At 35.5% G+C, this 18,612-nt stretch overlaps 1 protein-coding gene across 1 annotated transcript in view; it reads right to left on the reverse strand.

Annotated features, from left to right (window-relative positions):
• The window catches only part of LOC129277508 (mucin-3B-like), a gene marked incomplete at its 5' end in the record, with an annotated part of 89,978 nt that extends 85,594 nt beyond the window's left edge, over window positions 1–4,384 (reverse strand). Inside the window, 2 exons of the mRNA XM_064110052.1 lie at window positions 1,089–1,343; window positions 4,306–4,384. Of these exons, the coding sequence (XP_063966122.1) occupies window positions 1,089–1,343; window positions 4,306–4,384 (334 nt within the window). The remainder of the gene's footprint in view (window positions 1–1,088; window positions 1,344–4,305) is intronic.
• Between the last annotated feature and the right edge of the window lie 14,228 nt (window positions 4,385–18,612).

The raw sequence follows: 18,612 nt of genomic DNA on the forward strand, positions 1-18,612 counted from the left end.
CATATGTACCAAGTGTAAACACAATTGATGCAGAAATAAAGAAATGAGAGAAAGTTGAACAAAACTTCAAAAAAGGATGGACATGACCTCATACAATTTGACCTTTTAACCTATAGATAACCTTTGACCCCACAATCCTCATGAACAAACATGTGGTATTACCCAGAAATCATTTGTACCAAGTATAAACACAATTAATGCAGAAATAAAGAAATGAGAGCAAGGTGAACAAAACTTCAACATATTTGTAGTACAGGTAGACTACAGACCAACAGGAAAAGTAATCACTAGGTCTCTGCCGAACTTCATTCGGGCAAGACAATAAAATGAATGTAATTAAATATGTACATATTATGTACATAATAAACGTGTGAATAAACATCACATCCATGCTCTCACCAGGGAGGGTTTACAATTCTCTCGTTAATTTCATAATCATTTCAGCTTTTTCTGCTCTATCATAAAGAATAAAGTTCTTTTCTTTTTTGTCATGGATACATTTACCCTAACAACAAGTTGTTTTAAAAGAAAAAAAAAATCAGACGAGCAGATGGGGAAAATTTTGAACAAAATCAGAAAATTAGTAAGAAAGTTATAAATTTATTTAAGTTGAAAAAAGTTGTAGTCACTATACTTAGGAATTTCAAAATGGCCGCAGTTGTGATGTCAATGTGAGGTGGGCTATGGACTAAATGAAAAAGTGTCATCTTTTCAGAAAATTTAGTCTGAATGATGACTTTTCTTTTAAAAACTAAAGGAGATTTTAACAAGATTAATGTAATATTTTGAGTACCAAAAGGAAAAAGATAACAAAAATAAAACTAAAATTCATAATAATGAAGTACATGGTAAATGGGAGAGAATTCCCTACCACTTGTAATCTCCTCATAAAATTGTAAATTTGAGATTCACATAGTTTTCTTAGTGATCTCATAGAAAAACAGTAACAAATTTTGTATTTATTGTCCAATTTCTTTCAAACATTAGCATTCTGGGTGTTTTCTTCATCCTTTCATATAAACCATCATATTACATGTACTTAATGTCGGATTCCCCTTTAATAAAACAAAGCCAAGTGATAAACTAACCTGTGCTTATGATAACATATACTGAAGACACATTTCCTATGCTATCTCTCGATCTGATGATAATGTGATAAAGTGCACCCTCTAGTAACCCGCCAAGAATAGTGTGACCTTTTTCTTCTACTCTGTTCTTGTATACTACTTTGTTGTCCTCCACCTTTGTGCAGGATAGGTCGATGTAGGCTACAGGAGGTTGAGAGTGCCATCTCACATCGACTGCAGTAGTGTTCAGAGCTTGTGCTGTCAGCCATAGTCTGTCTGTGGAATTGAGCATAATTTATAAAGAAAAATGTCAAAATCAAGTTACATTTTTTCATTCTATTCTCTGGATATTTTTTAAAAATCAGACTTGGGGCATTTAAAGGGGAATCCAACTCAAATAAGAACTTGTTTTTAGAGGAGGAAGGGAAATCAGACAAGTTGATAGGTGAAAGTTTGAACAATATCCGACAAACAATGAGAAAGTTATGAATTTTTTAAAGGTGTGAATATTGTTAACCACTATACCAATGGAGACTTCAAATTGGCCACAAATGTGATGTCATAGTGATGTAAGGCAAAGACTACTCTTCCATGCACTCCAATACATGAAATGGCTAAAATGACTTTTTTTTTCAAAAGTCTTTCATTAGGACATAAAACACCATTCTACCTAGGCTATATTTAGATTGCAGTACTAGGGGAATAGGTGCTTAGGAGAAAACCACAAATCGCTGATAATAAAGTACATGGCCTATGGGAAAGTTTTCATTGCCCCTTGGCATAATTTACTTACCAAGTTGCCAAATTGAAATATACAGTCTTAGGGATTTTAAAACAGCCATAACTTTCCTATTGCTTGTCCAATTTCTTTCAAACTTTCACCATTCTGTTTAATTTATATTTTTCCTTTTAAACACAACGTATTATGACCAAGGCTGGATTAACCTTCAATGGTCAAGGAGATCCATGTACAACTTAACCCTAAAAGTCCTGGGTACAAAACTTTAGTTTGCATGATCATACTACCATAATGCATGGTAGAAAATGATAATAAACTGCTCAATTGTATAACTAAATTTCAAAAATCTATATTTATTCTATATGAATAAAAAATTGTTATTTTTGCATGAAATCACATCTTGGGGTACATTTTGTAGATATTTTTATGGCATTCCTAACAATTGTACTTGAAAAGAATTCCAATGACAAAATTATTATTTTTTAATGTACTTAATTGTTTTGTATTTCGAACTTTTTTTTCATCTCCTTATTCTTATCATTGTGGTCCCCCTCCCTTTGTCCCTGGACTATTAGGGTTAATGGCACAAAATAGAACAGTAGATTTTGTTGGTTTTACTTATAGACGGCAGACTAGATTCACTAGAAATAATAAGATATTTCTCTGATTTCATCATCACTATATTTTGGTGCACAAAAATCGACTACAGACATAAACATATATAAATTTGCTTTTCACAAACATGTAGTCCTTGCTAGGGGCACATCTGATTATATGAGGGCAAATAAAGCTGATGGACCACACACCCTGAGAAAAATTTTTGCTTTATGGTTACCTACAGACAAACTATAATGATTAGTCATGTTGATATCTTGCCCCGGGGACCTCGACACGTGCACGTCTTAAGAGAACACAGTACGTGTTCGGGCTGCCGCAGTAAGTTGATATCATGATCTGTCACACATAATTATTATATCAACAGGTGTTGTAACAAGAGATGGAAAAGAACCATCCAACACATTCCCTTTAAAGCGACTTTGATCCCGCAAGGATAAAACATGTTAGACATATACTTCATTGGATTTGTCTTTCAGACGAAAGATTCCTACCTAACTACAGACTTACTGGTTGGATACAGTAGGAAATATGCTTTTGTATTGATAATTACTTTTCGCTGCCTCTGGGTTGGATACTATGAGCAGACACATTGCTAACTTTTACAGGGGAAAGCAAAAATAAATGTTGCGCAATATTTATTGAAATATGATTTGAAATTACTCAGCTGGCCACATGTGCCCGCAACTGTGACACATAACATCACAAATAGATATATTCCCTAAATTAATCTTAATTCTTTGTAATGTGGAAGTGTGTGGAAATTTGTAAAATGTTGATTTAAAAATTGTCAAATTCTGAGGGTTTTTCACATTTTGAAACTTTTATTGTACAATATTTTGTCCTATCTCTTGATATAATAAGGCTTAGAAATGTATTTTTTCATGTATTTAATAATAATATCCACATTTTTTATCAAATAAATTTGGAAATATTTGCAATTACCTGCCAATGTCATGAAAATTGCCCCATTATCAGTCTACTGTACACCTTGGGCCTTGGCTTTAAATAGGTCTACTTCTTTAGAAATCGAAAGCTACATGAATTAATTTGCATTTCGTTGTCCCTCCATCTTTTTACCTCCTGCCGCCTACAGTGGGCTTGCACTGGTACTACTGTACTGGTGCAGTTGCTATACAATATAGATCTACACACTAAATATTGCTCGCTGCCACACATAACCTTGTTGAACTTGTTCATTGAATGAGTGCCCGCAATGCGTAATAGGTAATTGTGTGGAAAAGCAACTGCCGAGTTGTTAACCCAGGGAGCTCCAGGACTCGTCTGTGTAATATTAGGCAGACATGGGTACTCTCCAAAATGGGGTAGAATGGGGTCGCAATAGCACTCCAAATAAAAGGGGGAAAGATAAATTATGCACTTACCTCGATTATATGGGTGAAGGTCTATCGTGACACAGAATCCTGACATCGAGGCACAAACTGGACCCTCAAAAAAAGGAAAAGTTAGACCTCTATGTCACGTTTGTTCTCGGTATCGATCGGCCATTTTGTTCAATTTTGAAAGAAGGAGAACGAACGAGACAAAACTTTTCCTTTTTTTGAGGGTTCAGAAGTCTTCAGTTTGTGCCTCGATGTCAGGATTCTGTGTCACGATAGACCTTTATTCATATAATCGAGGTAAGTGCATAACTTATTTTTTCCCCTTTTATTTGGTGTGCTATTGCGACCCCATTCTACCCCATTTTGGAAAGTATCCTCTGCCTGATATTACACGAACGAGTCCTGGGCTCCGGCCGCTTCGCGGGCCGGAGCTCCCTGGGGCTGGGGCTGGGGCTGGGGCTGGGGCTGGGTTACTGCCGAGTGAGAGCAGCTGGTTAAAGTAAACCTCAAAAGACAAAACAAAACTAACTTTAGAACTTACATTTCGTTAAACTCAACTCGAACTCCTCCACCCAATTAAAAATGGTATTAGTATGAACATTAAGGATGTCGTATTGATCTCATAAATCATACTTTGGGAAAAAGATGCTGGTAAAACTTAAAAAAATCCCTGGACTGGTTAAATGTGGCGCGGTGACGCCTTAAATTGTATTGTGGGTACAGGGAAAATCCCTTGACTATGAAGCGCTGCCTGGTTCAGCTTTATTTTTCAATGACTGACATGAATAAATCTTAAACAGGCACAAATATGTGCCTGTTCAGCTTAGGGAAAAAGTGTATAGCTTTATTCCTTCTTATTGTTTCTCAAACGAATAAAAACCTAACGAAACGTTCTTCTCTCTATTCATACAAAATTTGCTTCTGCGCTCCGCGGGAAAAATATCGAAATTGCCTTTTCCCTTTGTTTCTCACACTTTTTTTGTGCGTTTTTTTTTTACTCCTTTTTACTCCTCTCCGGCTATGGGACTAAAGTATACGCTGGTGTGACGTATGAAAAGTATTGTTTTTAAATTGCATTTACACAGTTTCCGCTCTTCTGGTCGGAGAGGGTAAACACTACCCCGGCACTCCCCGAGTCCCCATATCCTATTTCTTCCGTTTTTCAGCAAGCAAATTTTGGCTCAAAGGGGCGGGCATTAAATTCGTGCCGCGCTATATGCAAAAGCATATACGATAAAACTTTATTCTATATCGCTGCACGCCCATCTTCTGTCTTGTTTTGCGTCATAAATTTGAAATTTTGAATATCACTAAAGTTTCTTAATCATACAAAAGGAAGCGCTTTATATGAGAGGTTTCCGTGCTTCGAGTGCATGAGAAAAGAAAAAAATCCATCTTCTAGCTTTCATCATCCCTTTTTACATTTTGAGCTCTTTTTCTTCGTAGGCCTAATCGAGTTATATAATTTAAGAAATATCAAATTAGATTAGGGTAAGGTTTCAGAGAAATTTCGAAATTTTAGAGTTCAGTTCAACGTCATTATATTCGCGGGAAGGAATATTTCCTGCCTGTCTACCCGTCTTCTAATCTGTTTTGCGAGTTAAAGAAATTTAATTTGGCTATTAAAAGTTTTTGGTATCAAATCTCATCTGACCAGGGTAAACGTTTTATATCACTTCTGTTCTCAATTTTCATAACACATTTTAGCTTCAGCGCTTTGCGCGGGAAGAGGAATTATTTCAAATTGCTTAAACTTTTCCCATTTTGAGGGCTCTAATAATTTCTTTCCAAAATATTTCTTTTAATCACAGCAAGTAAATTAGACATCGAAAACTCCCTGCACCCTTCCCCTATGGTTGACGCTTTGCTCACTTTGTAATTGTTGTTTTGAGAAAATGACATTTAATTGATTTTTTACCATTATTATAATAATTATGTTAGAAAGCTGCTCGCATTATGACGTACCAAATCAAATGATTAAAATTCTTATAACTTCTTTATTCTTTGATGTATTTTTTTAAACCTTCACCGATATTTTTCATTTATTTTTACAATAAACTTTATGTCAGGGTTAGCTTCCCCTTTAATGAAAGGAAGAGAGAGAAAACAAAAAAAGAAGGGAAAGGGAGAGGGGTAAATGGCAGGGGGGCAGATTAAAACGACGTTGCTAAATTTGTCCTACTTTTCTCCATAAAGTAATTAAAGATTTAAAAAAAGAAAAAGGATAAATTCGGGTGCGAAAGAAACTAAAACCTTTGAATGGCGCGGTATCAAGGGCGAATATTAAAGACGGAAAGAGAGAAAGAAAAGAAGTGGAAGTTACAGAGTGGAAGAAATAGGCCGTGTGGAAACGACCCAGCACCCCTCCACCATGACAAAATAGCAAGGGGGAGGAAGGAAAGAAAATCATTGGCCGAAAGAAAGAACGAAAGAAAGAAAGAGAAGAAAAATCAGTTTCTTTATATTTTTTCCACAAAGAATTTAATCTAGGAGCCTAAAAGCCCTTTCCTCCTATAAAAATTTTGTTTATGTTTTATCAAGAATCATAATATCTACAATAGATTAACATGTTAACAATATATCAAAAACCAAAAACCAGACAACTTGAAAAATAATCAATAACGTTACGACCCTACAATCAAAATTCCACAATCCATGATGGTATACGTCTTTTGTAAGCAGTGGCGTAGCTACGGGGGGGGGGGGCCTGGGGGGCACGTGCCCCCCCCCTGAGATTTGGTGTGCCCCCCCCAGGTGCCCCCCCCCCCCCTGAAAAAAATTGGCAGAGCAAAAAAAAAAGAAAAAAGGGAGAAAGAAGAAAATAAAAAATGAAAAAAGAAGAAAGACCAGAAGACAGAAGAAAAAAAAATAAGAGGAGGAAGACGAGTGAATGAAATAATGTGAGGGGAAGACTAGCAAAAAAAAAACTTTCATGTTTCCATATAAAATTTTTGCTTGCGCTTCGCGCCAGAATTGCCTGTTCGATGAGATTCATATCTTGCTCACTAGGCTGATATGGAGCAAGTTTTGAAGTCAATATACAAAACATATTTTAGCTCGGACATCGAGCTTTCATTATTTTTTTTTCATTTACAAATTTAAGTGCTCTGAAAAATGTCCGTTTTATGGTCTACATATCAGCATTTTAAGCTCACGCTGCGTGGTCACATTGTTTGATTTGCCAAGTTCATATTGTTTATGTGTATTCCATAATGTTCCATTAAACAATTGTTCAGTTACATACCTATCCCATTTATTAATACAAAAAGTGCTTAGAATTACCATTTTTATGTCGGAATGTTAAAAAAAAATTTGCTCGCGCTTCGCGCTCGCATTATTGATATATATACCGTCTTCGTGGGTAACTATGAGCAGTCCTTAACAGGTCCATTTTCGATAATGCTAGAACAGTTAATAAAAAAATTTGCTCGGGCTTGGCGTTCGCAGTAACCATCTAGTTACATACAAATCTTGTTCAGGATCACACATAACATTGCCCAGAATATTAAATTTTCAGGACAAACTGCATGAAAGTAAAAACAAAATCGCTCGCGCTTCGCGCTCGCACTTTTTATAAGGCTTATGAGATTATTTCATGTTTATGTTTTTTTATAAGAATAAAACTAAGAAGTGACTGATCGGGGAAAATATAGGTGAAGATAATTTCGGGCACCGTCCCCTATTGACGAAAGTCGGATCCGCCCTTGTGACACATACACACACTCCGGAAAAAATGGTGCCCCCCCCCCTGAAAAAGCAAGGACCCCCCAGTGCCCCCCCCCCCCCAGGAAAAAATCCTAGCTACGCCACTGTTTGTAAGTCGCTTGCTCTTAATCAATATGTGTTTGTGCTTCTGTTCTCGGGCAACCATCTTTGGGGGGGGGGGTAAATGCTCACTTTTGATTTGGTAGTTAGATCTCAGGGGTTTTCCCTCTTTCTTGTTTTCAGCATTTAACATCAAATGAAAATCACTCTGCCTCGTGTATATGCGGAAAACACTCGCGAACAGAGAGGGAGCGGCGGGGGGGGGGGGCCTCGGGCTGAAACAAAATTTCCATGACCGAGAAATCAACACCAGGTGTAAAAAGAAAAAGTAAGGAAAAAGGGAGAAACATGATGTTGTATTTATTTCGTATAAAAATTTATACATTTTGGCTCACTCCCTTCGCTTCGCCCCAAACGCCTTGGAAGTACCCATCAATAATTTTTTGGGCCCGTTTAATATGCCACAGGCGGAAAGATATTAAATTACATTACTGAGTGAAAGGGAGCCCACAAAGTAAAAGCCCTTACTTTTTATTGGGCCTCTCCATTTTCACAAAATAAAGATCTTTTGTTAGTGTCATATTCTCTTGTTATTGATCATAATGTTATAAGTCTATGCTGTTTATTTAAGCATATTTATTTCAAGTTTATCAGATTTACGTAAGATATTTGACAATATTACATTTTCCTGATTTGTATTTGTTAAAAATGAATGAAATTAAATTAAGTAATCAATTTGAACTGAAAGTGCGATTTTTATTTTTTGTTTGGTTGTTTTGTTTTCTTTATGATATCCTTTGAAAGAAACCAGTCGCATTTACCTTTAATGTTTAAGGAAAACTAAACACTGCATTTTGGTCATGTTAGTAGATATTGACCATCAAATTAATCAGAGAGATATTTGCAGATGAAGTTGTTCAAGTCGGTGAACCCGTCGTTGACTCCATGCAGTTTTCATATAGTCATTGCAATAGATGGACTTTCAATAATATGCAATATGCATCGTTCAGTTTTGAACCAAGTTTGTTGGTATGCATCGCAACAGATTCTGATCACTTGATTTCATACTGAAATCATTTGACCATGTTGACAAGGGCCGCGGAACGAGTAGATGGGGTTGAGCCGAAAGTGGGGTGGGGTGAGGGAGGGCTTAACATAATATAATTGTCGTTTTCACATAATGACTTTACAATGGATATGATTACTGAAAAAATGGAGAACTAAAGACCCTATCCCCCTCCCTCCCGATCCACCGGTTTCGTGGCCACTGTTTATCCTACAGAATAAATAGATCTGTGATTCCAATGTCTACAAAGGCTTTGCACATAGACTGCCCTATTCTCGTTGACAATGTCTATTTTATTTTCACCCGTGCATTATGAACAACACTTTCACAGTCTAAACAGGGGACCAAAATGTTAACATTTCCCCTTCAAAATAAATTAATTAAAATACAGCAATAAGGACATTTAAACGGGAAATCAAATACGAAGTCAAATAATTTATAATCATCTGGTTAAATGTTCAGTTTAGGGCCTTAAAAATACCACATTCATTTCAACAGTTCCTTACCTTTTTGTATTTTGCTTGACGTGGTTCTGCAAGGTAGTGGCAAATCTGAATTAAAAGACAAAAAAAAATCAAGTAATTACATGAATACATAGCCTAACATTACAAAGGTCTTATTTTTTTCCCCCAAACATCGTAAAATTTACTGTATCTTCAGAAATATAAATACTACCATGACGAATTTTGTATCAAATGAAAGAACATATTAAGCTCTTTCATGTGATTGGAATGCCGTTGGGATTAAAGTATATATTTCAGGTGGAATTTTCTTTGAAGAATAAAAAATAATATTCATGCCAAATGTATTCTATTGTTTGTAAGTATATTTTCAAACATCGTTTCATAGAAATATATAAATGTCAAATCTATGACTTATAGTACATTTTCGATCATGATATGTCACCACTGAACAAAAATGTAATCTGAAATGTTTGTGTTGAGAAGTAGCTAACACAAATATGAAATGTTTTTGTCAAGTTTTTATTTTTAATTTGTCTAAGATATGAAGATTTTGTGATGAAAAATTACACCTAAATATTTTTCAGCTCCTGATGACAAAGCAATGTGATGAGGGGGCATGACATACTTATTTGTTTGATATCAAATTCGTCATGATAGCACAAACATTTTATAAGATACAGTAAATTTGATGTTTGGCAAGTGTCAACTTTTCTTTGAATTTCCTGGGTGAGCTACCTGCCCTTTATGCCGAAAAAATGTCTTTGCCGGGAATCGAACCAGCTTGGAACGCCGCGCCGGTGCCTTAACCACTAGACCACAGAGACGGGTGAGTGGCTAGGGCGACCCCGATTCGACTGACCGTCAGATGAACATATTTTCGACACCATACCAATTTTAATATCCTTTGTCGGGTGTAGGTGGCTTTTGAACAATGACAAGCCGCCAAGCCCCAGCTGGATCAAAGCTATTGGTTAGATACAGTATACATGTTTGGGAAACATTTTTTTCGGCATCACCAATTTTTCCAAAAGGGCAGGTAGCTCTGGGGAACCTTGATTTAAGCTACGCCTACCATTGTTCTCTTCATTCATTTCTTTCACATATTTAAATACAAGAGTTGCCAAGGCTGTTGTACATGTACAATTTCTCACATTTGTATAATTTCTCTCATACATGTACTGTATCTAAGCAATAGGGCGACTCCACACTAGAGCTTCAAAAATATCATAAATTTCAACATGCTTTCAATAAGTCATAAGTAGTGTAATATTTTATTATGATACCTAAATGAAAATTATGAGTTTTAACCATAAGTGAAGTCAGATATAGTTTTTTCTGGGGGGAAACAATGGAACTTTCAATATTCAATAATTTTGCTGATTAAATAGTAAAGTACAAACACTGCCTGAAACCATTATTGGCAAAGCACGAGAAGATTAAAAATATTGCAGGTCAATGGAATAATGTATCATCGATGGTTCCAAATAATATCTACAACATTTTCGTTGTTCTCTTCATTCATTTCTTTCATAATTATATATGTAGCAAAATACAAGGTGAATAAAACAACCGTAGAGAGAAAAGTATTTAAAGATTTAAAATATTTTAGATATTTTAAAGAGAAAAAAAAAAAATGTCACTTTTCAAAAGTCACAAGCCAAATATCATGACTTTGATTCCATTTTTATTGGAACTAATTCCACATTCTCATCATGAAAAATAGTCAGAAGGCTTGTAAAAGGTACTTTCTAAAAGACGATACAACTTTTCTGGCTAAATTTCACGGTTGAATGAACACAATTCCAAATTTGCTATATTTGGATTTTTTACACATTTCTATCAATAACAATGATAGAATATGATGACAGTTATTTTTGGGAAGAGTATCTTCAACAATATTCATTGTTTCACGGTTCAATGAACATTTATTAAAAACAAAAGATACGATTTTCAAATATCATAGGCAAGTATTGTTTCATTTTGGTAACTGAAAATGATCTTTTCTCAACTTTTTCGTTATGTTCATGACCAATTAACATGCTTCAATGATTCAAAGGCGTTTAATTAAACATTCACGCTTGAATGAACATGTGGAATGTGATTAGCTCTTTTTTACATTATTGGAAAAAAATCAATTTGTAACTATGGATATCTATCACAAACCTCCTTGCATGGTTCATTTGATTTGATTTTTATGAAAATCCCGATGTTTAATGCATCAGTGAGCACACAATATTCGAAAATTATGCAAATGAGAAGAAAGTTCAAGGCCCTGGCCCCACTCTGTGCCGTATCAAATGGTTATTTTGGTGTGCGCACATTTTGGATAGTGTTACACTGAAGCCATGTGCGAAGTTTCATGAAAAAACTGTTGGCAAAAGTAACAAAAACCGTCCATGAAACAAACCCTCATTTTATATTTGTTAAAATGTTGACTTCCTCTCTCATAGACTTGTGTACATTATGGGTGCATATGTTTAAGAATAAGTAACCCCCTATTCAATGTGGTGGAACTTTTTTTTAAGGCTGTCTGTAGCAATGTCATTTGGCAGTAATGTTTATCAAGCTATGGGCAGAATTCTGTGCAAAAATGAAATCGATTAGTTTATTTATGGATGAGTGAGCACCCATCAAAGTGGGAAATTGGGTATTTTCAATGTCACAGACCCATTTTAAATGGTAATAAAGTGGATATTGGGGGCAAATTCGGTTTCAAATGTGACTTTAATTGCTGTTGTTTTTATCATCCATTATTTCTATCACCACACACTTTCCGAAGTTTTAAAATTTTCATGGTTGAGCGAGCACATTCGAAAACTTAGGAATGAATACTCTTTATACTGCATAAATGTATTTTTTCTTACAAATTCTCATGATCAGTTTAATTTATGGACAAATCAGTGGTGGATCCAGAATTTTAAAATGGGGGAGGGGCCTATAATCGGGGGAGCCACCAACATTTTCAAATTTTAACATGATCTAACAAGTTGTAGAGGATACTACCATAAACCTCTTTGATGATACGTCACTATACAGGGGCCGCGGAACGGTTTCCAAAGTGGGGGGGGGGGGGCTGACCATGCAAAAAATCACAATCGTATGGTCATTTTTACATTTTTGTACATGCTTTTGGAAAAAAAGTGGGGGGCTGAGCCCCCCCCCCCCCCCCCCCCCCGCGGCCCCTGCATTATTGTGCTCACTCAACCATGAACATACGATATCAAAATTGTGTGTGGAGTGGCTAAATGATGGATAGTAAAACAGCATTAACACCATAAAATTCACCTAAAAACAACTTTTGCCTTGCTTTGTATTTGCACAATCTGAAAAACGACTCTTGTGACTTTCAAAAATGGTCATTTTTAATTCAATCTTTAATTACTCATGCATGACTCAACCAATCATTCTCATTTTTCCCCAGAGATTGCTTAATGAGTGTATAAAACCACCTACGAAATATCATATCTCAAAATAATTCCGTTCAAAAGTTACAGCTATTTGATTTAGGGGGGACTTACTTTTTTTGTTGTGTATGTATATATACATATATATATATATATATATATATAATGTCTCTACCGGGTATATGATGTCAAAACTATTTTGTTTAAAGGTGAAAAATATAATGAAATTAAATAGATATTAATCTTCTTACCTGAAAGCTGTTCTGTTGCGCGACTGACAGATACTATCAGCAACGTTAAGAAAAATCCGAGAAATGAATGCATTTTCATCCGTCATTCCGTTATACATATCCCAGGCATAACTTATTATCCACATATAAAATCCAATGGTACTTTGATCCAATAAATTCTTAGAAGAATTCAATACTTAGAGCGATCGGATCGAGATAACTCCTCGTCAGATTTTTTTTTAAAGAGTGAATTTCCAGCAGGAATGAAATCTCTAAACGTGCTTGGAGGACTTATCCATGTAACACGAAATCCCTTCTGACGCTTATGACAGCCAGTATCGCCAGTAATAAATTATGACTTCGTTGAGTAAAATAGATGGATTAAATTTTTGTATCTCTTGACATACTCAGGAGACATTTTCGGAACTCATCTCAGATTAATATCATGAAATGTCACCTGAAAGTAATTCCTAAACTGGTTAGATCTTCAGAACCCTACTTCACATCAAGGGATCGGGCGGAGTCTACCAATGTAGGTCTACCTTGATGTCTCCACATCTAGTCCAACATGAGGAGAAAGTTTGGGGAAGTTGTTTGAAGAAGGAAGAGAGAAGGAGCAAACAATGCCAAGAAAGAGAGATCCCCGCCCTTCTTGAGTAGTCTCATTTCAAAGACAACTCAACTAGGTACACTCTTCTCAAAATAGACTTGCCATCATAAAACCTACCATTAATGGTTCAGTAACATTTTCTCTACGCTCGCCGTGCGGCGAGTCGAAAACAGCCGTTTTAACATTTTTTTGTACCAGCTACATATGGGTGGTTTGAATAAAATTAGATAAAACGGCTGTTTTAGACTCGTCGTACGGCGGACGGAGAGGAACTGTGTCTGCAGCATAATACCTCAGTCAAATTTGCTCTACGGCGGCCTTACAGCGAGTCGAAGACAGCCGTTTTATTCATTTTTATTCAAACCACCTGTACGTAGCTGGCACAAAATTAATGTTAAAACGGCTGTTTTCGACTCGCCGTAGAGCAAATGTGACTGAGGTTTAAGCGTGGTAATAATGTAGGAGCAGTTGCGTCCCCCAAACACAAAATATAATCCTGCATGTGAGCCAACGCCTATGTATCCATTTTCATATTAACAGTTTTATTCATTTGCTAACCTTACTAGATTAGGTTTATGGCGAGTTAGTGTCGGGACTATTCCTATGAAATTAAATTCAAGGCTTGCTTAAACCTTATTACTCTATATTCTGATACGGGGGGGGGGGGGCGGGGATGGGGGGTAAATGCTCCAAACATAATCGGCTGCTGATCGGAGGATGTGCATCTAATGTACGTCACCCATGACGTTATCTACTTATTGTACCCTTCAATATTTCAAAACTATTCAGATCTATTACTATTATAACAATTTATGTATGAAATTAGAATCCAGCCGCAAGTCTTTAAATAAAGCTTTTAAAGATCCCCTTTTTGGGCTATATGCTCTATCTTTTTTTATTTAAGATTGGTTGATTGAATGCATATGAAAGATGGTGGTATCTAAAGATTTTCCCGTTTTTCCTTTTCTCCCTCCAATTTGCTTATATTAAAAATAATAATTATTAATAATAATAGTAATAATAATAATAATAATAATAATGATGATGATGATAATAATAATAATAATTATTATTATTATAATACTAATAACAATAAAAATTAAAATAATAATAATAATAGTGATGATGATGAGCGCACATACCGTCCAGAGACGCTCCCCATCCCAATCTTTTCAAGGTTAAGGGTCTTCAGGGCAAGACTATCGAAGCCTCCTCTGTGAACTCTATGTACACACCTCTATTGTTAAATCAATCTTTCTCAAGCAAATGTTCTTTTCTTGTCAAATGTTTACCCAATCTCTTGTGGCCGATACATTCAACTGAATTGCAATCCCAAAAGCATTTTACAAAGTTTTGAATTTCTGAAACAACTTTGCTATTATATCGGCAAAAAGAAAGTAAAACACACACACACTGAGAATACCTTACATTATACGAACATTGGTCAAATCAAAGAGCGTGGGGTATTAGATCGCAATGTTTTTTCATATTTCATGAGAAAAACTAAAAGATTCATAGAAGAATTATTTTCTAAGTGCATCCTCTCCTTGATGAAAGGTTTTGAGAGGATGGTAAACATGGCTTCTTTTCTTCTTCTATTTAGGCGTGGCTCTGTATAGAAATTGATCCCCACAGGAAGATGCCATAGTCAAGAATAATACACAAACCGGGCCAGATCTAAGCAGCGTCCTTTTTATTTTCTTATTCGCAAATAGGTGACCGAAAACATTCTGGCAATATAACTGTCTCAATCTAAGTGAAACAGTTCTGAACAAAAACATAAGCGATTTGTCATCACAATTTTGACTGGGAAATATACAGGCCTTTATAGCGTATATAATTTATGGCAGAGGTAAGAATGGCAAAGGTAAAAATGGCAAAGGTAAAACTGGCAGAGGTAAAAATGGCAGAGGTAATAATGGCAGAGGTAAAAATGGCAGAGGTAATAATGGCAGAGGTAAAAATGGCAGAGGTTAAAATGGCAAAGGTATAAATGGCAAAGGTAAAAATGGCAAAGGTAAAACTGGTAGAGGTAAAAATGGCAGAGGTAAAAATGGCAGAGGTAAAAACCGCAAAGGTAAAAATAGCAGAGGTAAAAATAGCAGAGGTAAAAATGGCAAAGGTAAAAATGGCAGAGGTAAAAATGGTAGAGGTAAAAATGGCAAAGGTAAAAATGGCAGAGGAATAAATAGCGGTAATAATGGCAAAGGTAATAAACTGGCAGAGGTGAAAATGGCTGAGGTAAAAATGATATCACTTGAGTTGGTATTTCTTATTTTTTTCCTAAATTCATTAAAGGGGAAATTCACACTGACACAAAGTTTATTAAAATGATACTGGTGAGGGTTTTAGGGAATCCATCAAAGATTTAAAAAGCTACTAAAATTTTACGTTAATGGGGACGTCATTTTCCCCATATATGGTGTAATTAAAAATATCAATGAAATGTCATTTTCTAAACCCAAAAATATGAAAATGGTTTTAATTGTACCTTAAGTATATTAACATACAAATAATTTCACATCCGCTCCTGAAAGATTTTTTATTAGCAATCATGAACCACTGATTAAAGAAATTGAAAAGTAGACATTTTGGTGCATAAAATACGGGGCAGTTACTAGTATATGACGTCACAGATAAAAAACTCAAACTTCTAATAAATTTCTTAATCTTTGATGGGTTTTCCGCAAACCTTCACCAATATATTTTTTCTGCTATTTTCACAGTAAACCATTTGTCAGGGTGAATTTCCCCTTCAAAACTGGTCGATAGAATGGTACCTAAGAAACACCTATAAATTTAAATCCCTGATTCGCTACACATTTCAAAATTCATGCGGTAACCGTTACCATAGAAAATAGTTAAGGAACCTGATATCCACTTGGACTAGCTGGAATGAGGTATTACTCTGAAAAAAATTAACATTAGTTGCTATTATTTTATCATTTACATTAAACTATATACGTTTCATATCAATATCTATTCGGATCCATATGATGTTGTTTTTCTGATATCCAAGTTATCAAGTGGTTCAAAGTAATCACGAACTCCTCTATTTCAGTGTGTTAATGGTAGCGCACATTGGTGTTTACATTACAATTCGTTTGGTATGTGTGTGATGAAGTGCTGTTCTACTATACGAACTGGCCAAGATAAATCTTTTCATCACACACTAATTGAAATCATTTTGGCATGAAAATGTTTGAGTTTAATCATATCAACGATATAGACCTGAAATGATAAAAAAATCAAAATAATATCTCATCAGTTCATGATACTCCTTTTGTCGATAGGAGTCCATGACTGATATTAACTGGAAAGGCTCTATCTTTTCCTTGCTGATCTAGCATGTCATGATCTTTACCTCTGTCATTTTTGCCTCTGCCATTTTTACCTCTGCCATTTTTACCGCTGCCATTATTACCGCTGCCATTTTTACCTCTGCCATTTTTACCTCTGCCATTTTTACCTCTGCCATTTTCACCTCTGCCATTTTCACCTCTGCCATTTTCACCTCTGCCATTTTTACCTCTGCCATTTTTACCTCTGCCATTTTTACCTCTGCCATTTTTACCTCTGCCATTTTTACCCCTGCCATTTTTACCCGGCACCTTGTCGACACCCACTTCGTCTAATTTCCACCACGTCTCATCATGGTCTAATCCACCAGGGCCTCGTTGCATAAACGTTACTATCATGGTAACTTTGCCATCCAATGGAAACTACCTTGGTACGATGATCAACAGCCAATCAAAATCAAGGATTCCATGCAAGTAACCACTGAAAGTCATAATGGTAACCTTTATGCAACCGGGCCCTAATCTAATTGAAGTTCGTCTACAACCGATTCGTCTCTTTGGTCTTATCACCATTTAGCCTAGCTACCATTTTGTATTCCAAGTTCAGCTATATGCCTACCCAGTTCAATATACACTTTGTCTAACACGTCTAGATATCAATATGATTGGATTGTGAATCTAATCTTCATTTTACAAAGTGCAAAATAATTAGTAGAATGAGTGGAAATTATACATTTTAAGGCATTGGACTAATGGGGATTAGACTAAACGGGTATTCGACCTTACTCATATAAAGTGAGGTTTAGCCAATGTGGTATGAGATCATCTGGAGTATACCAATTAATAACTGTACACTCATTGAGTGATAAATGCCATTTCTGTCAACCAAGTTTAAACTGATCTTCTGAACAGGCTTATTGAGGAGTTTTAACAACGGTGACAGATTTAAGAACACAGAAAATGTATTAAAACAATTCGTCAAATGACAAAGAACAGCTGGGAGGTCTTTGATGATAATTGGTGAAAAGGAACAGCAGTTTTTGCTCTCAGTTTCGGAGCTGACTAAAATGTGCAAATATGTCATTTGTCCAGAGTCCATGACGAAACTATTGTTTTGATTCACCAATTTTCGACAAAGACTTCTTGGTTGTTCTTTGTCATAAAGGCGTTTGACAATACATTATTGTTAAAGCGAAAACTCCTTATTAAAGGACAAGTCCACCCCAACAAAAAGTTGATTTCAAGAAAAAGAGAAAACTCCAACAAGAAAATAAGAAAGTTATGACATTTTTAAGTTTCGCTTAATTTCACAAAACAGTTATATGCACATCCTGGTCGGTATGTAAATGGGGGAACTGATGATATCTCTCACTCACTATTTCTTCTGTATTTTATCACATGAAATATGAAATATTCTATTTTTCTCCTCATTTTCCTATGAAACAAATTTGTATTCCTCTCTAAACATGTGGTATTACCAATGTTATACATTTTATTAGTTCTCAATGTCAAATTGGTAAAAAAAAAAAGAAATATTGTATGATTCAAACAATAAAAAACAAAAGAAATAGTGAGTGATGGATATCATCGACTCTCTCATTTGCATGTCACTGAGTTGTGAATAGAACTGTTTTTTTTTTTACAAATAAGCGAAACTTCAAAATGTCAAAACTTTCTTATTTTACATCCGATTTCGGTGAAATTTTTAGCAATATGCTTGTTCGACTCTCCTCTCTCGATTAAAATCAACATTTTTCTGGGGTGGACTTGACCTTTCAAGAAATGCAACGACTTTCAAGATGAGAGAGATGAAGAAAAAAGAAAAAAAATAACCTTGATAAAAAAATATCCCTAGTTGCGGTGGAGGAGGGGGAGGGAGGTGGTTCAAATCGTTCTTGTCCTTCTGATGAGCAGAGTTCCATTTAAAAATAAATAAATCAATGAAATCGATAAGCAACATGATGTACAAGGGGAAAACAAGAATAAGCGCAGAGCTTACAATAAATGAAG

The sequence above is a fragment of the Lytechinus pictus genome, chromosome 15 (genome assembly GCF_037042905.1).
Source record: "Lytechinus pictus isolate F3 Inbred chromosome 15, Lp3.0, whole genome shotgun sequence".
Taxonomy (NCBI): Eukaryota; Metazoa; Echinodermata; class Echinoidea; order Temnopleuroida; family Toxopneustidae; genus Lytechinus; species Lytechinus pictus.